This window comes from Colossoma macropomum, unplaced genomic scaffold (assembly GCF_904425465.1).
Source record: "Colossoma macropomum unplaced genomic scaffold, Colossoma_macropomum, whole genome shotgun sequence".
Taxonomy (NCBI): Eukaryota; Metazoa; Chordata; class Actinopteri; order Characiformes; family Serrasalmidae; genus Colossoma; species Colossoma macropomum.
Genome location: NW_023494791.1, coordinates 31,800,557 through 31,824,362, shown reverse-complemented (window position 1 = coordinate 31,824,362; position 23,806 = coordinate 31,800,557). Strand labels below are relative to the sequence as shown.

General features: G+C 39.5%; 1 protein-coding gene across 2 annotated transcripts in view; it reads right to left on the bottom strand.

Annotated features, from left to right (window-relative positions):
• stox2a (storkhead box 2a) overlaps positions 1-23,806 on the bottom strand; it is a 134,354-nt gene that overhangs the window by 55,949 nt on the left and 54,599 nt on the right. Inside the window, exon 1 of one of the 2 annotated variants that reach the window (XM_036574865.1) lies at positions 18,674-18,865. The exons of the other annotated variant lie outside the window; for it this stretch is intronic. Coding sequence (XP_036430758.1) covers positions 18,674-18,839 — 166 coding nt within the window. The 5' untranslated portion in view covers positions 18,840-18,865. Of the gene's footprint in view, positions 1-18,673; positions 18,866-23,806 lie in introns of those variants that run through there. 2 annotated transcript variants of the gene reach the window in all.

Here is a 23,806-nt window from a genome sequence, read left to right as displayed (position 1 = left end):
CTGGCGAATAACAAGTCAACTTCAGCTTCGTGGTGAATGTTGTGATTGTTTTACCTGCAGCAGCTGTTAAAATCCATCAAATAGAGAGAGCTGTGTCTCTTTTGTTCTTTTGTCATGCTACCATGAGGGAAATGGTCAGCTTGCCTGGTAAGTTTCTCCAGTAAGACTTGAGTTTAAGTGCTAAGGGCTTATTGATGCTATTAAAACTAGATTACAAAACTCTGCAAAAGTTTCTCAAATTATCATATTATTAAGTTTTCATTTAAAAATGAACGTGCATGAACCTGCCCTGTGTACTACCATTAACAAAAAAGATACAAAAAGATAGAAGGAAAAGAGAGAGAGAGAGAGAGAGAGAGAGAGAGAGAGAGAGAGAGAGAGAAACCCTGTGCCTAAACCCTCACAGTTGGCCACTAAAAAGAGAGGTGACCTCCTTTTTTGAGAAAGAGGATACAAAGGATCGGTCTCCATGACAACAAAACCAGGCAAAGTGTTTGCTTGTACACACCGATTATGGCCAGCGCTGCCCGAGGAGCCCCATTATATGGACCACACTTACAAGCCAGTCTCAGACTCTGCCATATGGTGCACATCCAAGTGGTCAGAAGGCCAAGCCAAGTTCAGCACCAGAGAGTTTCAGATGGGTCCTGGGGGATCTGCAGCGGCTGGCCACGAGTCCGGTCTGCAAATGTGATTATTTTCATCGTAATCCTGTTGTATTTATAAAGGTAGGTTTAGGGATGCAACCATTGACCTTTTCATGCTCTACCCACACGTGTGTTCTTCTGCTGTTGTTCTGAGGTTGGACACAATACTGAGCTTTATTGAACCTAATGAGAAACTGAAGCTGGTTTTTGGTAAGGGTCATAACATTGAGTTTCCAGTTTTAAATGCTATGCTACAGAGCTACACTGTGTTGTTGTAGCTAATCAAAACCAGGCATGTTTCAAATCACAATAAAATATTTGCCAATAGGGCTGCAACAATTATTTGACAATAAAAAAAAAAAAGTCAACAAATACTTGTGTTGATTTAATCTGAAGGGGGCAATACATCACTTATAGCATTGTATGTATTTTTGTACCATTTCTGTTTGTCTGATCATCATTAAATTTTAACACAATGCAAAGGATACCTGGAGTTTTCAAATTATGCAAAAAAATTAAACAAAAAAAAAAAATAATAATACAAATGGAGATCCATGGTTTTTGGGCAACAGCAAAGATATGCAAGTATGACTTAGCTTTCCATGGAAGCACAACCTTACAATCTACCACCAGAGAAGAAAACCTGCACGTGTTGATTCTGAAACAGCAGAGCGGTCAGTAAACAGTAGCTGTTCCTGCCTGCCGGTTTTCTGACAAACTAAACTACTCCTTGAGGATGCACAGTGACTTGTCAGAATGAGCTAACACTACCTTCACAAAAATCAATAAAGCTTATTGTGTGACATTACTAATGTTTGTAACTGGAATATTCTAAGCTGTATCAGTTTCTGTTAATTAAAAGTATTTAACACCTACTTCAAAACTACTGAATATTCAGCAGCTCATCCTGTCGTTACATACATTAGCCATCCAATGACATACAACTGATTAATTAGCTTAAAATACAGCGCATTTTGTAAACATGATTTCACATAAAAAAAAGCCATCCATTCGTCCTAGACACCTAGTGTTACGTAACTCCTCTAGTGATCTAGCATTAAAATGTTACTGTTCTTCTACTGCACTGTTCTTCGTAATCTTCTTATTATTAAGTTGACTTGAAAAAGCCAACTTACTGTTCTTTGTCATTTTTTTTTATTAACTTGGGTTGGATTATGGCTTTTTCATAATCTTCTTATTATCATCCCATGCTCAAACTTTAAACAGCTTCTCCTCCTACAGTTTTTGACACAGAATCACAGAACTTTGCAGGATCATAGACCCTATACCTCAATAGCGTGCTTGTGCTTTTAGACCAAATCGACATATGGTTGTTCAAAGATGAAATTTTTCCCATTGAAAATGTATGGCTGAATGTTCAGAACATTCACTCTAACTACCAGAAGTGATGTCACAATGCACATCTCTCATACAGACACTCAGAGTGCACACAGACTCACAAATTTCCAGCTTAATGCACAGGAATAACAGTAGTAATAACAGTTGTAAATCAGTAATAACAAAACTAAAATGGTAATATCAGAAATAAAACAGTAATAAAACAGTTATAACAGAAGTAAAACAGTAACAAGAGTGACAAAACATACTTAACACACCCCAAAACACACACTTAACGGACCACACTCACACACACCACACACTCATCACACAAACCACACACACCACATACACCAAACAAACACACCATACAAACCACATGCACTCAACACAAGACACACATTCAAGCACACCACACTCTCAACACTAAACACAAGCACACCACACCATACACTCTACACACAACACACATACATATTTAACAAACACTGAACACAACAACCACTCCACACCACACAGACTGAACACAAACACTCCATACCACACACCACACACACTCAACACACTATAAGCAATGTATTTAAGATGGCAGTGGATTTGAGGTATCATTTAATTTAAGGAGGCAGTGGATGTAAGGTATGAGTAAATTTAAGGTGGCGGAGAATTTAAGGTGGCAATGGATTTAAGGTAGCAGTGAATTTAAAGTAGCAGTGAGTTTGAGGTGGCAGTGGATTTAAGGTGTCAGTAATTTTAAGGTGGCACTGGATTTAAGGTATCAGTAAATTTAATGTAGCAGAAAGTTCAAGGTGGTACTGAACATAAGGGGTCAGTAAATTTAAGGTGGTAGTGGATTTAAGGTAGCATTGGAATTAATGAGGTATTGTTAAGATAGCAGGAGATTTAAGGTGGTAGTGGATTTAAGTTAGCAGCAGATTCAAGGTAGCAGAAAACCTAGGGTAACAGTGGATTAAAAGCTGCAGTGGGTTTAGGGTAGCAGAGGATTTAAGGAAGCAGGAGATTTGATATAGCAGTAAATTTAAGGTTTACGTAAATTTAAGATACCATTGGATTTAAGTACCATATAGATTTCAGGTACCAGTTGATTAAGTATAAGAAAGTAGAGACTTTATGGATAAAGTAGCAGTGAATTTAAGGAAGCAGTGGATTTGAGGTACTCAAATATTTACTAGTATAGCAACCACTAGCAATACCTTAGCAAGAACCCTGGACACCACAACAAATGCCTAGCAACTTCTAAGTAACACTTCAGCAAACATCAACAGTGACCCACCATTTTTATTTTTTAATGTAATGTAATTTAATGTAATTTTTCAAGCCAACTTAAAGTTCACAAACTTTACCTTTAGTTTTTAACTACTGCTTATTATTTACTGTGGCTCAAAATTTTGGACAGGCTTTAAACAAAGTACTCAAATACTGGCACCTCAAACAGTTAACCGAGTTCTGAAGGACCATGCACATCCCTTCTAAACAGAAATAGCTTTGAATAATAGCAGGCTTGTGATGGGGCAAGGTTAGAGGAAGGAAGATATAATGGCTTGATTAGTCAATGAATCAAATAATCAATGTTAAACTCAACATGAATCAGAAATCACAACACATTTTCTTCTGTACTGTGAGGGTTTTCTATCAATGATAGATAGGGTGGTGGTTGGGGAAGGTGAAACATGATATGAATAGTTCAAAGTCAAATGACTCAGAAGATGATTTCAAGGTGGCAAAGTAATTATGTTACTACAATACCTTATTACATTATTTTACATTATTGAAGTTATTATGGATATTAATATTATTGCTGAGAATTGTTTTACAGGTGGGCAAAAGTCATTACATTTCGATTGTGATATCTGCAGGGTAACGCTTTGTCTCCCTCCAATTCACACAACTACTGGTGTACACACAAACACACACAAAAGCTGTCCTAAATTGCAGCTTTGCAGCTTTCAACTAGTACATCTTTACGTCCTTCTCTTGCTCTCGGACGGTAAAACGTGGATTAGGGTCCTATATCCGAGTTGCAGGGTTAGAGCATGTTTCTTTCATACCAGGAAGTCATCACATCGAGTGGTCCTATATTCCAGCTGTCAGCAAATACAAAAAGTAAAACTCTGCCCACAACTGTCATAGCAATTGTTGTGAAGCTAAACAAGCTTTACAGGATGCTGGAAAAAATTCCCATTCAGTCAAAATAATTTAAGTTGGAGTTAGAGTTGCTATATAACATTGAATTTCCACTGTAAAATGCTATGCTACCAAAATGGGCTATGTTGTTGTAGCTTATCAAAACTAACTGGAAGTACATGTGATGCCCAGCTTAGCCTTAGGCTTAGGTTTATAGGTGATCACATTACCTGAACATATCCATATGGTCACCAGGAGTCAAATGGTGGTCGGATGGTAACACCGCCATGTTATCTTGCAAAAATGCAGGAGTTTGACTATTTCTTTTAACAATCCAAGTAATCAGAAGTGTAACAAGACAGCATTTACTGCCTTCTTCAGTCATGTGGCATTCAGTTAAAATAAAACAAAAGCCATGAATCAGTCTAAAACTATGTCCAGCCTCAGAGCCCGGAAGGAAATTATGGGCTTAATGTAAACTTCCTTTAGATCACATAGGAGCCATTCCAGATCAGCACCACAGAGACATGACACAGAATCCGATCAGCTGACCAAGAACTCCATGAAAATGACAATCATCTTCCATCCAGCTCTGTCCATATGAAGAACTTCCTTCTAACCAAGTCTTTTCACTGGCATTGTACATCATGGGAAAAAATACTTAAAATCTAACACCTAAAACCTACATCATATGTCCAAACATATCCAGGCAGCCCTTCTAATCAGTGAGATTAGCCACTTTAAGGTGCACCCATTGCTGACACAGGCATTCAGTTGGGCACAAACAGTGTGTATAATTTACATAGAAAAGCAAGGCTAATAGAAGGGGACACTCTGGAGCAGTTACACATGATCCTCAATGCCAAGCATTGGCTAGAGGGATGTAAAGCCCACCGGCATTGGGCCATGGAGCAATGGAACTGCGTTCTCTTGAGTGATGGAGCCAATACTGTAGGAATAAGTTGGAGTGGCATTTGTTACACAGTGTAATGCTAATGCTCTTATGGCTGAATGCAATCAAATCCTCACAGCAATGTTCCAACATCTAGAGTAAGGCCTTCACAGAAGAGTACCTTTAATCTCAGAACACACACTGGATAAGCAGGTATCTACAAACTTACAGGCATAGGGTAATTTTTTTCCTCTGAAAGTAATATTCTATACTTAAGCCTATATCTATCGCTCTCTTTATGCATATCTGGCTTTTTCTGGCAAAAGATTGAACGCTTTTGGTAGGTAAAGACTAAGCAGAGGCCTAACTTAGCCTAGCCCAGTATAATCTTGCTTCAGCTCATAGCATACAGGCTACAGGATTTCACATCCAGTTGCACTGACAAACTTGAACGCAGCCAGTCTGCATCATCAGCCACAGTCACGAGACTAGGATTTGACCAAAAATTAGTTAAATAACACACTGACATGCACACGCATCTCACCTACTCATGCTGAACAAGCTTTCAAAACAAAATAAGACTGATACAAATGAAAATAATTTCACATTTTTTCTTCTGCATTGCCAAAAAAAAAAACCACTAGATTCTTCAGTTTGTCAGTGTAAACTCAACAGATCAAGTTCAGCAGCTTAGAACGTTTGTTTTGTTCCCCCCCCCATCAGCAGCCAAGGTCACCATGAGCTAAAATCAATGGCTGTCTGCATTTGGCTATTGACTACTGTAGTCTGTCTGTGCCATGACAGACTTGTGCTGCCCTAATAATCGCATCACCATTATACGTGCCTGCATCAACCTCTGCTGAGACAAGATACATGGGAATGTTTGGGAATTATAGCCAGCACAGAATTGCATTTTTTTCAGGTATTTCCAATCACAGTCAAGATGAACAGAATAGGAAAAAAAAACAGCTATGTTGGAGTGCCTACCTGGCAATATGTTACATAAAAACATCAGTAAACATTAAATACAATCAGATTACTGATTATTACTAATGTAAGCTTGTTTTATACCAGAAACAGGCTGCGTGGAGTCAAATTAAGTGGAACGTTTCTATAACACTTTTTTTTTTTTACCAGTCTCTCAAGTGTCAACTGAAATGTCAGAGGGAGTGTATTTTTTTCAGAACATTCGCAAAGCTGCCTTTGTACACTTTGTTGCAGGGCTTGTAGTAATATTGTTTATCATTTGAAAACAATGGCCCAGTGGTTGAGAAACCCTGGCCAAAAGCATCCAAAATGGAACAGACAGACAAAGGTAAGACACAGAAATATCAGAAATAAGAACATGTAGAAATAAAACAATAAGGCTCACATTTTTATTAAGTAAACATTAATATACTCTCACGTGCGACACCCTTTGCGTTGCAACTCGCCCTGACAGTTAGTGCTATTAATATTAACTAGTTATTCTGAAAGAGCATCAATCAAGCCTCCTCCTCATCTGACATGAAAACCTGTTGATTTAACCTGCAATGGCTACAAGACTTCCCTGTTAACATGATTTCCAGAATATGTTCGTCAGATATTTTGCAGGGATCATATTTGCCACCATTTGAGCCAAAAATGCCAACGTTGCATGAAAGTAGAGACTTTAAATGTCTATGTGTGTCACAGTAAAACTTATATGATATCAGCTTCATTATGATTGGTTTAACGATTTGAATGTAAATTACATTAGGTGACAACACCTAAGCTCAACAAAAAACTCTACCTTTGATGTAGGTGTTATGTCAACTTGACACTGAAGTTGACAATAGCAGCGTTTATGACATCTGCCGTTTATTGGAATAAGAGCCTTTATAAATGTTTATGTAGATGTATTCAGTTGTCTTTAAAGGCTTAAGCAATTGTCAGGTAGCCTTATATACTTTCTTACAGTAAGGTATTGCATAAAATTCTATACATTTTTGGCTTTGCTAGATCATGTTCGTTACATACCAAAATTAATGTGGCAACAGTATTAAGAAATTCATATACTTAAATGGTGAAGAGTCGATTTAAAGGGCAGATATAGCTGCTTTTTTTGGCTTGTCATCACTGTGGTTCAGTGTAGGAGCTCCTTTCTGCTCCTGTTCTATGTGGTCAAACACCGTTAAGATTCAGCCTTATAGTGTGACCCACTGATTCCATACATATTTGAAAGGGATGCATCTTCTGAGACATTTTCACTTAAACACACACAGATGTGAGAAAAACACGCTTGCATGCTAACACAAGAAACTTCTTTGTCTGCATTAAGCTGTGTACCTTCCACACACACACACACACACACAGACACACATAGACACACACACACACACACACACACACAGACACACCCCGTAATGAGGAAAGACAGACTGCCACCAGATAACACCATTAATAAAACATATCTGCTGCACATTCACTCGGGTTAAAACAATTCAATGAAAACCTTCCACTACAGAAACACCCCTTCCTCATCACATATCCACAGCCAATACTGAATCACATACACAAAAAGGAAAGAGAGAAACTCTGACATCCTTCTATTCTGAGCTGTGCCTCTGAAGCAGATGCAATGGCAGTTGCTTCCAAATTTAGACTATGTGAGAGGGCCTGGGGACGCTGCGGCTCAAAGTCCGAAAGAGTCTCCACCGGGGGTCCCACTACTCACTGCTAGAGGCATAAAAACAAATAGAGAGAATACTTCATTTTGATGAAATTAATGTAGTTTCCAGTTTCCAGTTCACTAATGTCCAGTGAGAGAAACAGAGGCTGCAAGTTTCAACTATATATATATATCATTCTGCGATTTCAACCATGCCTCTAACATATGGTGAAGAATGAGAAGAGGCTGTATAACCAAAGGAGGGGAGAGCACCCTGAGAACCCGGGTTGGAGTTCTGGGTGGCTTCTGCTCCCCTCCTCCTTTTGATAAAGAGCTAGAACAAAATTACAGATAGAACTGAGGAACTAGGGGGAGGAGGGGTGCTGGTAGGGTGTAAAATACGTCATCAGAGGAAACAGAAGGTACAGATGAAAATTATAGTAGGTTAGATTAAAAGGAGTAGGGGCTTCAGGCATGTTCCTCTCACTTTAGCTTGCAGTTAATGGCCTTCATTGTGGTTTACTGATGTCCTACAAACTATATCACCCTGATGGTAAACTTCAATGAGTGAGGTTTACATTCAGCAGGAGTGGCTGCATTCAACCTGGCTATGTTCAATGAATCTGGTTCTTAAATCACATTATCAGTTAAATTTAGGTGAATCTGTTGCATGAGACACTAAGTGGCAATTACTTTTTCACACCAGAGATTCACATGCTGGATAGCTTAGCTCCTTAAATAAAATAATGATTTCAAAAATGTTTTGTGTTTGGAAATGTTCTTTAATATTACTTTTTTTAAACATCTGGAAACAATAGATCACTGTGACAAAAATGCATATAGAAAATATCAGGGGCAAATACTTTTTCACCACACTTTATATTAGCTACAATTAGCTAGCTAATTAGCCGCATCGATGTCCGCTTGTGTATAATTTTTTTTGCATCTGAACTATACGCACCAGAAATAACATAATTTATGTGATTTATTTGTTTGCAGAGCATTAATAATAAACAAATGATTTTAGCAAACTGTTATACCAAGCAAGCTGCTTCCCATTTCAAAGAAAGTAAAAGCAACATGGTGAATTTCATTGCTTCACATTTTACTTACGTGAAATGTGTTGAGAGCTGGAACTTTATGAGATCTTTCACATATACATCGGATGTCTGTAAACCTCAAGCAATAATGTAACATGTAAGGTGGCCGGACAGTTAACTCCACAGCCCTGTCCATGGCAGACAAGACTTTGATTCCCTGTTCAGGTGGGAATACAGGCTCCTAATCCTGCATCTGTCTACCATGTTAATCTGCTCTCATTGCATTTTAAAAAGGCTGTTTAGTCCAAATGATTGAAAAACTATTAAGAAATTAGTGAATATTTACAGTGTTTACTGCTCTGATTGTCTTGGAAAGACAGACTAGGAGATCACTGGGGAATACTGGGAGGATGTTTTGACCCGACTAGACCAGGATCCCAGGAACCCCAGCCAAACTCTGGCATGTATTCAGCACTTCATACAGGACAAAGCTAAAACACTACAAGCCTCTTTTCTGAATATCTCCAAAAGAAAACAGGTATCTCAGGAAACTATAACTAGAAATAGGCCCACTCTGTGACTGCTATCATTCAGCTCCAGTCTCTTATATGCTCTGGTCTTGTCCATCACTATACAGTTATTGGTCTGAATTTTTTCAGATTTTTCAAGAGGTTTTGAAAATACAATGCACAGCACGGTTTGGAATTCTTCCCTTGCAGAAGCAATTCCAAACCTTAAGTTCAATTTTGTAGCACTTCTGACCCTTTTGGCCAGATGCCTTATAGTGCTAAACTGGAAGTTGCTCCCCCCTGCCATCAAGTTCTAATTGAGTTAATGTTTTTTTATGAAATGGTAAAATGTCTCACGTTCAACATCTGATGTGTTCTATGTTCTATTGCGAATAAAATATGGGTCTATGACATTTGCAAATCATTGCAGTCCACTTTTATTTACATTTATTTACATTTTACACAGCTTCCCAACTTTTTTGGAATTGGGGTTATAATTATCTGCATTGCTTTGTTTATGGGGGAATTTGTTATTTTTCTGAATTACGTAGCAAATGTAGCTAGCTACTTGTGTAGCTACTTTATGTATTAGTCCAACACTAATGTTAGCGCAGCTGTAGGTGTAAGCTAGCTAGCTCCATGATATAGAGTACTGGGGAACACCTCCTAATTATTCTGGTGTTTCAGCCACGCCCATTGCCAACAGGTGGATAAAATTAGGCACACAGCCTTGCAGTCTCTGTCCCAGTCAACTGTAAGTAATATTATTCTGAAATGGAAGCACCTAGGAGCAACAACCACAAAGCCGTAGCGCACAGTGCCTGTCCTCGGTTGAATCACTCAGTAATGTGTTCCAAAAATCTAAATGCTTCAGCATACCATGACATTTTGGACCATTCTATGCTTCCAACTTTGTGAGAACAGTTTGGGGAAGGCTCTTTTCCATTCCGACATGACTGTGCCCCAGTGCACAAAGCAAGGTCCATAAAGGCATGGCTGGGGGAATTTGGTGTGTAAGAATTTGACTGGCCCACACAGAGCCCTGACCTCAACCCCATCGAACACTTTTGGGATGAACTAGAACAGAGATTGCGAGCTAGGCCCTCCCATCCAACATCAGTGTCTGACCTCACAAATGCCCTTTTGGATGAAGGGGCAAAAATTCCCACAGACACACTCCAAAATCTAGCAAAAAGCCTTCCCAGAAGAGGGGAAGTTGTTATAGTTGCAAAGGTATATTATTATAGCTCCATATTAATGCCTATGGATTTAGAATAGGGCAATTTAGCACGTCCAACTGGCCTGACTGCATGTCTTTGGACTGTGGGAGGAAACCGGAGTACCCGGAGGAAACCCACGCAGACATGGGGAGAACATGCAAAATCCACACAGAAACGACCCTGGTCACGCGGCCGGGAATCAAACCCAGGCCCTTCTTGCTGTGAGGCGACAGCGCTATCCACTGCACCACCATGCCGCCCGGCTTCTGTATCATAATCATAAATAAAAGTCTGTCATCATCCAGGTCATTACTACACCAATAAGAGTGACTGAGCTAGACCCCTTAAACATTCACCTAACACTGTAAGTCACTCTACACTCTTAAAAAAGGTGCAATGGTGCCATGGAATAACCACTTTTGTTTACCTTAAAAAAAAAAAAAAATACGTTCCATGGAATGCTCTCCACACTCACAGACATCTTTTTCACACAAGCTACATCCAACAGATTTTCAGCCTACACTACATGGCATCCGTACATTTACACACTATAAGCTTCAGCAGCACAAAACACACAGAGGAGTACATTTCAAAACATTTTATTATTCAACAATAAACTGCCTTTACAAAATATTCAGTACAGACATGCAAGTTTGAGCACTGACAATATGAATGTAGGCCAAGACAAATTAAAAATGGCTCTGGGCAGCCATCTTGTTGTTCTGTTAACTTCCTTCCCTTACTTGATGTAAGAAGTAACATTTAGAGATGATTCTGATTGGTTGACAGACCTGTCAGAAAATTTGCAAACAGTCATGATTTTGCTGTCATGGACATTATTAAACAATGTATGTGATGATCCAATGATCCATGCAATTTTAATCCGTCTTGCCCTCACTGTACACTAAAATGATCAATTACTGATATCAGTATCAGCCACAACATGGTGATCATTTTCGGTTATTATTGACTCCAATTACATCTGGGTGTTTTATGTGCTAAGGATTATATCTGGTCACCCATTTATACGAAGCATTTAAACAAGCAGCATTCAAGAAGCATTCAAGAAGCAGATTTAAATCTGATTGTTCAAACCACTTCAGACGGTGGACTAAAATGGAATCTAACCTGATGTTGTGTGAGTAAATAAGTAATACATCCCTTTCTTCAATCAACATTAAACACCACACACCACCCAAACAGTACATCATATATGCTCCATGACCATAATTACTAAATTTGTGCGTTCTTGTAAACATTGCTTGCTAAAGTAAGTGCCTTAGAGTACGGCCCAATCCCATTTCACCCCTTGCCCCTACCACTTGGCCCTTACCCCTCCGTTTTGCATGTTCACGTCTAGAGGTAGGATGTCCCAATTTTTGTTGAGATGGAGGGGTAGGGCAAAGTGTTAGGGCTACAAGGCCCTCCAAACCGAGGTTTTTCAGAGACATATTCTACAGGGAGTGTTATGAGAAAAAAAAAGAAAAACTGACAAGATGGCTGTGCATGCAACCAAGGAAACCCACAAATTTTATTTTCTCTGTTAAAAATTACAATAACTATTGTATTGGCTTAGTTTAATGCTGTTTCAATGTATTATGGTCCTTTTCTTTAGAACAAGCATTAAATGGTGGAAATGATGCAATTCGAACAAGAAGCAGCTTCATATGACTGAAGAATTAAGAATAGTGGCACCGCCCCACCCCCACCCCTTTGAAGGCATATGATTTCCTAAGTTTAACTAAAGACCAGCAGTGAGGTTGCTGAACTTTAGTACTCCTCTGCTATCACTGCACACTGGCAGAGTTGCCTGCGGAGCACCACTTGTAGCCTATTAATGAAGTTATGATCTTTTTATTTTAGGGTTGTGCCATTTCATAGGGAAGATTTCAACCACTACACCTTGTTACTCAGTTCCAAGGGGCAAAGTGACACTCGATAACAAGGGGTAGGTGTAAAAATAAAAAGTGGGATTGGGCGTAAATTCAACAAAATCCAGAGCCAGTTCAGGGCAACTATTCATTAGCTTGATCGCCAAGAGCCATCATCGAATTGACAGCACATTACATCTTTTGCATCAGGGTCATTAATATTGACAAAAACGTATTATGAAAATTAAGTCTCTGAACACGCCTGGAAAAAGCTGTTATGTTGCTTTCCTAAAAGAAAATAAGGTAACACATCTTCTACAGAAAACAAATGTAAATATGCTATTTTTCTGCAAATTTTAGTGCTTAATTTCTATGTATTTGTTAAGTTTAACATATTTGAAAAAAAAAATAAAACATAAAATATAAAATACACCATAACTTTTGCATAGGCCACATTTTATGGTCTTTTTTCCTTCAGTATGTTAAATTCAGCAATTAACTGACTGTGGATTAAATGTGCAGATGTGAGTTTTCTGTAGAGGATGTGCACCTATTTTCACTTAGAAAATGAACAAAATCGTAATTTGACCAGGGCAGCCAAATGTCTGCATATAACTGTATAGTGTGCTTCTGCTGAATCTGTCAATAAAAATAACTATTTTGAGTTTATACAGGGGACAAGGAGTTCTCTTGTTGTTTACATTGGTTGTAACAGCAAGTTAAACCTAACCTCAACCTAACAGCAGGTGGAGGGTATACTTTAGCCTGGCTAGCTCTCACTGTGAGTTGCTGAAATGCTGTAAAACAGTGCTTTATTACAGCCACCTGTTTGAACCTGTTTAACAAAAAAATTGAATTATATTTTCAGTTACAGTTTATCCGCATAAGGTTATGCCTCTTATTGAGCAGCACAGAATGTTTCAATGCTCGGTGGTGCTAAAGTAATTTCAATATCCAGCTATACCAAATACACAGATAACGGTGGTATATGGCAGGAACATTTGGGCAACATGAATATTGGCTGCAGGTCGGAGGTGGTATGGCATTATTCATCATCTTGTAGTTAAGTTTCACAAGGAAACAGCAGAGTCCTACTGTGAGTAAATGTGCAGACCCAATTCTAACCCGATTTTGCTCCATTCATGCATTTTCCATCCTACTCTATATCTCTCTTTCTCTCCATTTCTCTCTCTCTCCTTCTCCAACTCGCTTACTCACTCTTTAATCATCCCATAAAAATTCTGCATAGAGAGAAGTTAGTGAATTCAGCATCTGGAATGCCCAGAATGTGGGGTATATTTTTAGCATGGTGCAGTAAATGCCTGTGTGTGTAGAGAAAGAGACAGAGACAGAGATTTCCAAATGCAAGCTTGCAAAATGGTGCACATGTTTTAATGGACATGTACAGACTACTAGGAACAGTTTTTTGACTGATACCTGGCCATTATTACCCAGTGATTAGTCATTATTGAGGCCACAGACACGACCCATTTATACAAGGCTTTAGTTTCTACTGAATGAAAGAACACAGCCCAACATGTAATAGTCTACTTACTTACATTTAACACATACTATTAGCATAAGTTAAAGAACATATATGGCCTAACTGGGGCTAGCTTAAAGTTGATATGCATAGTTTAAACAACAATTAACATCAAGTCAGAAGCTTAAAGTTTTCAGGCTCTTTTCAAATAAGAACAGTTGTTTATTGGAAAAGATAAACTGTATAGCACTATATAAGGTTTGGAATATTTGGAGACCTCTTTACTAGAAATGTATTAATTGCATGCAACATGCGGAAGAACATTATGTAATTCACCCTTCCCTGATCAGGTGAATTTGATGATTCTAAGTGTGTTGAAAGAGCATTCAAAGAGAACTCAAAACTTGGTGAAGGACGTGTCTTCTGAGGATGAAGCCAGAGTGGGAAATTTAAATACAAACATACAAAAATATTGCCATTTTACATATTAAATTTTCATTTTAATTTTGATATTGATCTGCTTTCCTATCGGGTCGGACTTTGCAGGAGATTTTTTAGAACTCGTCATATGTGTGTACAAATTAATGTCACATGCACAAAAAGAATGTCAAAAAGAATGTCTGACTCTATGTTTAGGTCTCAATGCAAAATCAACATTATACTGATGAAAATATGATGACTCTTTCAACACACTCAGAATCATCCACTCAGGGAAGGGGTCTGAAACACAACTGACATTACAAAATGTTCTTCCACATGTTGCATGCAATTACACATTTCTAGTATTCTCCAAATCCCCAAACCTTACCTAGTGTTATACAGTTTATCTCTTTTCTTATTTAATTCCCAATAAACAACAGTTCCTATTTGAATAAGCGTGTTTATCATATTCAAGTTGAGGAATGTATTTGAATTGTATGCATTAAAGTTAGTTACCCTATGTAGTTAGTATCATGACAGAAGAGCTTAAAAAAGCTTAAAAACTACTACTAGTATACCAAATGGCAAATTAAACTGGAATTTTCATTTTGAGCTCAGCACTGCATGTATGAGTGGGAAAATTTAATGCAAACATACAAATACATTGCTATTTTTACATATGAAATTTTCATTTTAATTTTGATACGGACATGCTTCCATAGACCCGACACCTCTGACTTTTGAATAACTATTTCAAACTTTAAAGGGTGAAGCAGTGCACATACACCATTTTTAAGTGAATTTATTTCTCCTGACTCACTACTTTTTTCAGTTTTAACAAAATCTTGCAGCTTTAATGTCTTTTTTACTGTCTTTTGTCAAACAATTGTTTATTTGTCAGTTAATCAGTTAAACATTTAAACCCCTTGTACATGCTGACATCATTTGTATTCTAAAGCAGGATATTCTACCAGTTTACAGGTTTCATGATGGCAGTTCAGTGATTTCTACAAATCTAACAGCTGACTAGAAGCGAAGACTGTGATTTTACACACACACACATACACACACACACACACACACACACACACACACACACACACTCCCTCTTTCTCTCTCTCTCTCTCTCTCGCGCTCGCTCCCTCCCTTGCTCCCTCACCAACCCTCCCTCCCTCACTAACCCTCCCTCCCTGTTGTACGCACTTTACTACAGAGGCTGGGCTATTAATGCACCAGAGTGGCCTCCTTTTTCTCCAACGCCTAAATCAGAGGCTCTGACACAGCTGGGACAGCATGTGTATGTATGTGAGAAAGAGAGGCAGGGAGAGACACAGGAAGAGAGGGATGGTTATTTTGTGTCATGGAATTCAAGCACAAATCCTCTTTTTTAAAAGATGAAATACCATTAACTTCTGAAATCAAATTACTATATAAAATAACTTATAGGATGCACTAAAGAAGACACAGCTGGTGGACAGTGTGTGGTTTCTTAAACATGCTGGTAATTTAAATCTCAGTCAGTAAATATCACAGTTTTAAGCATGTTACTTATTGCAATACAGCAGCCAATCAGAACACAATTACTGCAGCATGCTCTGCTGCAAAACCGCAGAGCATCCCAGCTATTCATAAACTCTGATAAGGGGTTACTGATAAACATCACTAATCATCACTAGAGTGGCTTAAGATTAACCAACCACGACAAAAGTATTAGTCATGAACTCTAACCCAATAACCCAATAATACATCAGATATTTGACTGAAGTATTGCAAACATCCTGTGTTGTTCAATACATTATTTCAAAACATAAATAGACAGTCTCATCAGCCTCAGTAAGCCAATAAGTATGCATTTTATTAAAGGGTCCAAATTGTGGAAAACCCTTTCTTTCAAAAAGTTTCAAAATGTACCATTCACTCTCTAATATATATGGTCCAAATATGGAATAGAATCTGTAAAAATATCTCATTATTTTAGTGATGTCACAAGTACTAACACATATATTCAGCCAACATTCACATTGAAGTTTTATGAAATATTTAAATTACCCTTCAGCAGCAGGATCGACAATTCCTTCGCAATCAGCCACAAAAGTACATGGCAAAAAAATTACATCATGATGTTGGGGATATATAAAAGAATGATCCAGATTAATCTTTACAAAACTGTAAACAGATTTTTTCAGATTGATCTTTACAAAACTGAATTTACACACTTTAGACTCCAGTCTTATTAAACAGTTTTCCCCACATTTCCCAACATTTTTTTCACCTCAAAGACTGCAAAGACACAAAAAATAAATAAAAAAATATTTATACTTTATACTGCTTTGTCAGACTATGGCTTTTGAAAGAGCACTGCCATTAATTCTGTACATAACATTCAAAACGACCAAATATGGCTTGTCTCACAATTTACATTAGCTAGAGTTTTACACACAAAGCTATAAACCACCATGTTCAAATATGGACTCAAAACATTGAGCATTACTACATATATAATGTAATCCTCTCTCTCCACAGTATCTGAACTTTCCTGCCTATAAAACTGATATGATTATGATGGAAACACTGGGAAAGTGTAATTATGAAATTACCCAGGCTTACATTCACCTTGATGTACTGCACTTAAACAATGGCATTGTATCGACCATGCTTAGAACAAGTGCGCAGAGGTTAGCTTCTGAGCTAACAACGTCAGCTAAGCTAACTCTCTCCACCCACCTCCTCACACCACATGAAGATACGCATACACCACCTTTCACACACTATAATATATCCTTTCACACACTATAACAAAGTCTCACACACTCTTAATGACAACTGGGGCTTTTATTGTCAGGGGTTTAGCAACTCCACAAAAATTAGCACAGACTCCTTCCCCTTCCTAGCCTCCTTCTCTTCCTCCCTCCCTCTCTCTCACACGGACCAAAGTGACGTTTGCCACAGAAGCTTGTTACCCAAATGCTCACTGACTGAATGTTGACTGAACCATCCCGTTCTCCTGCACACCAGGACAACGCAACCATCACCAAAATGGAGTGAAACAGAGAGAAAAGTCTGGTCCTCCATTCCTCCATATCTCTACTCTTCTCCTCTCTCTTTCCCTCCTCTCATTTTTACTCTTGTCATGAACACAAAAACATGGAGACCTGCTGCCAGAATTTTATTCACAGCACAGCAAACTCAGTGCTGTAATACCCTCGCCAAAGAGCAAAATGGTGGAAGAAGGCTAGTTTTCTTCCCTCTCTCTATCTGTCTCCCTCTGTTATTGCCATTATTCCATCAGTACACCATGCTGCCAAAGCCTTTGTCATTATGTCATTGAAGACGTCAGCAGGCATAGCATTCGCACACACCCACTTCGACTAAATGGCCCAAGATACAGGATGCTAAAATGCTTATGTACAATAACGCCAGCCAGTAGTTCCCAGTCCTCTGGCTCTTTATAACATTAAAATGTGCATGAAACATTAAAATGTTTTAAAACATTAAGTTAGCGTAAGGGTGATGTTGCTAAAATGCTATCAAATAGGCTCCAGCACAGTGTCACCAGGCCTGCTTCGTGAGATCTACCTTCCTGCAACTCTTACCTCCAACCCTATTCCACCAAACCTGATCCAAAAAATGGTGGACAGATCAAATATGTGAAATTTGGTTTGGAAGTGAAACCTGCAAGAAGGTGAAACTCCAGAAGAATTGGTGCTGACTGTTTTACGTAAATTCATTTCAACACTTAACTATCAAGCTCTTCATGAGCTGTATCGGTTGTGTTAGGCTAAGGAAACTGTGCAGTGCAATGCTTTACTTTGGGTTAGCAAGCTAGAGCTGTGTTGACCAACTTAGGACTCACCTTCTTGAAGGTTCCTCCAACCCAAACCTCACACACTTGCTCCAGCTAATCAATTACTTTTCAGGGATATTTCATAGTGCATGGCACCGCTTTATGTTATGCTTTGTGCAAGCACGAACAGTGGTGACCAACTGGAGACACCTTGCTGGAGGTTCCATCTCCAACCCAAACCTCACACACTTGATCCAGCAAATCAGTAACTTCTTGGGGGGTATAACACAGTTAGCCAGACAACTAAAGCAAAACATCATGTCCAAAAAGGGGATGAAGAAAGGAAAAATGTCCTACTCGACAAGCCTTCATTTCTGGCATTAGTTATCCAGCTTTGCTGAACAATTCAGCTTGAACATAGTTTAGTGGACTAGGTGTGGAGATCTTCTGATGTAAAACGGCAGAGGTGTACAGCATAAGCATTTGGCCTAATACTGAAGCATACTCTCAGATGTTAGCCTGCACCTTGTCAGTTATGAACACCATAATTTATTCCATCTTTTATTCTTCTACACTTCTGAAGTCCCTCAAATATAGAGTGGTAGAGTCCTCACAAACGAAGCAGAATAAAGCACCCTAAGCTGATGTAAAGCATCGCAAAGGTGCCTGCGGGTTAGAGGTGCAGAGTCGTAACCCACCTGTAGCCGTGATGTAACCCATGTGGGGCGGAGGAGGGGGTGGAGGGAAGTGCTTGTGCAGCCGGTAGTCCTTCTCACTGCGAGACCGGGAGCGCTCTGACCCCCATTCCGGCATATCCGGACCAGGCCAAGCCCGCCGCAAGTTGGTGCTGTGGGTCTTCTTCATGCTGGGGGCAGTTACCCGGGGAATGGGGGATTGGGGGTAAGGGGATGGGGGAAAGGGGGAAGGGGGAGGAAAGGGACCTGACCTTTAGTCCTTTTCCCACATTGGCAGGGGACACCCAGGCCCTGGGATCAGGCTAAATTCATGGTTTTTCCTCGTACATGCATGCACACACAATCGCACTCACACACACACTAGGGGTGAGATGCAGTACCCAGAGCTTTTTGGCTGGCCAGGACTGTCTTTCATGGCATGTTGCTGACCCTATGGCAAACATCCGGATTTACACAATGTTGAAGGAACATTAGGCGGCCTTATCCAGTCTGGGAGAGAGCCTTATCCAGCCTGAGAGAGGGAGGGACTGAGGGATAAGGGAATGGAAGGGGGGGCAGCAGGATGGCAAAATGTAAGATGGAGCCAGAGAAAACTGAGGATGGACAGAACAGGATGCGATGGACAGACAGACGGATGAAGAAATGCACAAACCGGATTTAGGCAGGGTGCCTCCGAATGGAAGGATGAAGCGGAGGGGAGAGGGGAGGGAGGGAAAGAACGAGGGAGGGTAGGATACTGCGGAGGGAGAGAGAAAAGGCCTCCGTGTCCAACAATAGCTCCCCTTCAGCGCAGCGGCAGCAGATTCTTGGACGAAAACAAGACAAAAAGCCTCCGCCAGGAACAGACAAAGGGCAAAGAAGCGGAAAAAGAAAAAAATAAATGAGTGAGAGGAAAAAGGAAAGCGGCCTTCGAGGTGACCTCGAAACGCTGGAGATCCGAGCGAGAGGCTCTCCAGCTCCAGCACTATTCTGAAAAAAAAAAACGACAGCACTAGCCAGGGGAAGGGTGGAGGAGAGTGATGCCGGAAAAGATGGAGAAAGACGAGAGGCTCCTCTTTGTTTGGTAAATCCACACGTTTGTTCCTGCATTCATTCGTTCATTCACACGGCTGCATCTCCTCTGCTGCTGCTGTCGCCTCTGTTGCTGCCAGCACCTTCCGATAGGGTGTGTGTACGCGTGTATGTGAGTGTGTGTCTGTGTGTGTGTGTGTGTGTGTGTGTGTGTGTGTGTGTGTCTGAGAGAGAGAGACAGAGAGAGACAGAGCGAGAGAGAGTGTGTGAGTGTATAAAGATGGCGAGGGAGGAGGGGGGAGAGCAAGCGAATGAGTGTGCGCACATCTGACTGCCGTGAGAGAGAGAGAGAGGGAGAGAGAGAGAGAGAGAGAGAGAGAGAGAGGGAGAGAGAGAGAGAGAGAGAGAGAGAGAGAGAGAGAGAGAGAGCATGAGTGAGAAGAAAGGAAGAAAAGAAATAATCAAAGAGAGAGTAGGAAAATACGACTGGATCGGAAGGACGGTCATTTTTCTTAACCCCTTAAACTATAAAGGTCCACACAACTCCTCACTCTCAGAACTACAGAACTTGCATATTAGTTTCATAGTAGCTAGATTAATGTATAGTATTAACTGTACAATTTATAGTGGATACTGAATAACTCATAGTATTTACTGAACAATGCATAGTAGAAACAGAATAATTCATTGTAGTCACGGTATGAATCATAGTGGGTACAGAATAATTCACAGTAGATACAGAACATTTCACAGTAGCTACAGCACAATTTATAGTGGCTACTCTATAATTTATAGTGATTAATGAAGAATTCATAGTGAATACATAATAACTCATAGTAGTTGCTGAATAGTTCATAGTGGATACTGAATAATTCAAAGTAGATTCGCGTCCTGATATTGCAAAAATGAGACGTGGCCCTGGGTCCACAGAGGAGATGCTTCACTTGAATTTGTTCAACCAATCACAAACTTGATGCTATGACATCACAAGTGGACTGGGTCTGTCTTTTTTTTTACTGTTTTCAATCTCAACAGAGTGAAGCTTCAGCTAATCTGAAACCCCTGGTGAAGGTAAAAGATGTCTTTTAGCAGTTCCTCGTTTTACAACCTCCATGCTTAATAATATAGCACTAGTTTTACTTACACAATTAAATATTTACTGTAGTTAAATTTAGTTTTGTTAGTTAATGCCTGATAGCTACTGTAGTACTAGGTGGTTAAGCTATCTGACTAGTCTAATGGGCCTGAGTACTCTGGAACAGATCTTTTAGCTTTCTTAACACAATAGGTTAATTTAGTATATTGTGCAGCCTCAGGAGCATCAACTCTTAACCTGAGGGTACACAGTTATATTGACCCAGGGATTTCATTAATTTGTGTTAACCAAAGAGCAGTACATTAACTAAAAACAGTAGAAGCAAAGTTCTGGAACTCATTTTTTAGTTTTCTCTATAATCAACCACAATCAGCTAGTAAGCATATTATACAGTCCCAGAAACATCATCCAGTCTTGATCTGGGGACATCAGACAGTTGTGCTGATACAAGGATTTTATTATTTTGTGTTAGGCCAGGAGAAGTACATTTAATAATAACAGCAGTAGCTAAGTAACCACAGGAAGCTAACTAGCACCAACCTTCACCAAAATCTTCAACAGAACCCTGGAACTCTGCTCTGTTCCCTCATGCTCTAAAACATCTACCATCATTTCACTCCCCCCAAAAATACGAACATCACTGGACTAAATGACTACAGTAGGCCAGTAGCCCTGATCTCTATAGTCATTAAAGTCTTCGAACGCTTGGTCCTAGCCTACCTGAAGACCATTACAAACCCTCTGCTGGATCCTCTGCAGTTTGCATACAGAGCTAACAGGTTAGCTTTGTATGCGAACACGGTGAACTTGGCCCTGCACATCATTCTACAACATCTCGATAGTCCTGGAACCTATGCTAGAGTTCTGTTTGAGGAATTCAGCTCGGCATTCAACACCATGGTGCCAGAGCTGCTGCAGGCCAAATTGTCCCAGCTGTCGGTGCCAGATCCCATCTGCTGATGGATCATGGATTTCCTGACAAACAGGAGACAGCAGGTACAGCTAGGAAAACATGTCAGACCCCCAGACCCTCAGTACTGGAGTAGCACAAGGTTGCGTGCTCTCACCCCTGCTCTTCAGTCTCTACAACGAGTCTCCAAGGAACCAGCTGTAAAGATCCTGAAGTTTGCGGATGACGCCATTGTGATGGGCTCCAGGCACAACCCCTTCTCCCTAATCCCCCTCACCATCAATAGCTCTGTGGTTTCCTCGGTGCACCACCATATCCTGGGTTCTGAAGTAGGAGATGAACACGGTCTTCATTGCCAAGCACAACAAAGAACAAGCCAAACTCCAGCGCATAATCAGGACAGTGGAGAACATCATTGGATGTAGTCTACCAATGCTTCAGGACATCTACAACAGCAGAGTGATGAAGTGCACTGGCAAAATTACAACTGAGCCCTCTCATCCCAGACATCACCTCTTCAGCCACTTCCCTCTGAGAGAAGATTCACGCCCATCAAAAACAGCACCAAACATGCTAACTGCTTTTTACAGTTATTTTTTCCTACTAATAACTGTAGTAGGAAAGTTCTAAAACTGATCTCATCTTTTAGCTATCTCACCACAGTAAACTACCCATTATATTATGTAGTCCCAGGAACATCATCCAGTTTTGACCTCATGACACTGTAGTTGTGTTAACCCTGTGATCTCATTATTTTATGTTAACAGGTACAGTACTATTAATAAAAACAGCAATAGCAAAGTTTCTTAAGAACATCCCAGGAACATCATCCAGTCTTGACCTGGGAACATCATACAGTTGTGCTGATCCAGGTATTTTATTCTTTTATTTTAACCTAAGAGCAGTTCATTTAATAATAGCTGTAGATTTATGTAGCTTTAGCTTTGGCATATTGACCATACTTGCACAGGAACACGTTAATAGTTTTTCAACAATGATTACATAAATTTATTGTTGATATTATTGGACTTTGTTATTCTGAGAACATCATCTTGAGACCTCCCATGCCCCTCGATACATAGATATAGATACACGAATGAATAAATAAATAATGAATCTCACTATTCAATAGGAGGAATGGAGGTCATTTAATCACAGCAGTAAAGTTATAATACTGGATATTTTCTCTTGCAATTAAAACTGACCTTCATTGCCATTCTGAATGATCAATGAATAAAACTGGGCATAACATTAAGTATGTGATAAGTAAATAAGCTTGCATGGGTATTGGCTAATTTCACCTAGCCTTGTTAGCCTAATTTTGTGATCTTTTGGTTTGCAGAGACAACGTTCTTCTAAGGAGAACGGAAAAAAAGGGATGTGCACATTACAATGATTACTATATTCCCCTAAATAGAATGAGCAGTGATGCTAAAGCATGCCTTATCTAACACATTTTTTAAATATATTTTTATAAGGCTTTTGATGCAGTGGAGCGGCATGGTGGCGCAGTGGGTAGTGGGTAATATATATTGTAACTGTAACTGTATTTCTCCCCTCTTCATGCACACAAACACAAATACACAGCATCACCTTCTTCCAGAATAGCTTTTTCTAAAATCTGTGCTGTTTTGTGTTGTATTTCTTACTCTAGATCTACACTGAGATAACCGCAATGGCTAGTTATAGAATGAAATCTGGCACAAGCTTTTAATTTAAATGTGACATAATCGTGACAGTCAATATGTTATGAACTAATGCTAGTTAAGTAAGTTAAGGTCAGTATGTTTCACTGCCCACTTTCTCAGATATGTCCTGTTCCTCCTCCTTTCGTTGTGTTCTTAGTGCCATTTTGTTTTTTTTGCAGTATTTGCCGCTGCTATCCATCTTCACATGATTCACGTATGAAAACTGTTATATCAGTAATGGAAAAAAACAGTAATAAACTCTGCCTGTTGTGTCAGTCAGTAGCAGATTTGGTATGCTAATCTCTCGAGGCTGATGTCAATGAATTTCCTTCGTTAATTAACTTCTTTGCCGAATTTCTGTTCCACCTTAATAGTGTAGCAGTTATACACTAGATGTCTGTATGTAACTTCTGCATCATTTAAGGTGGAAT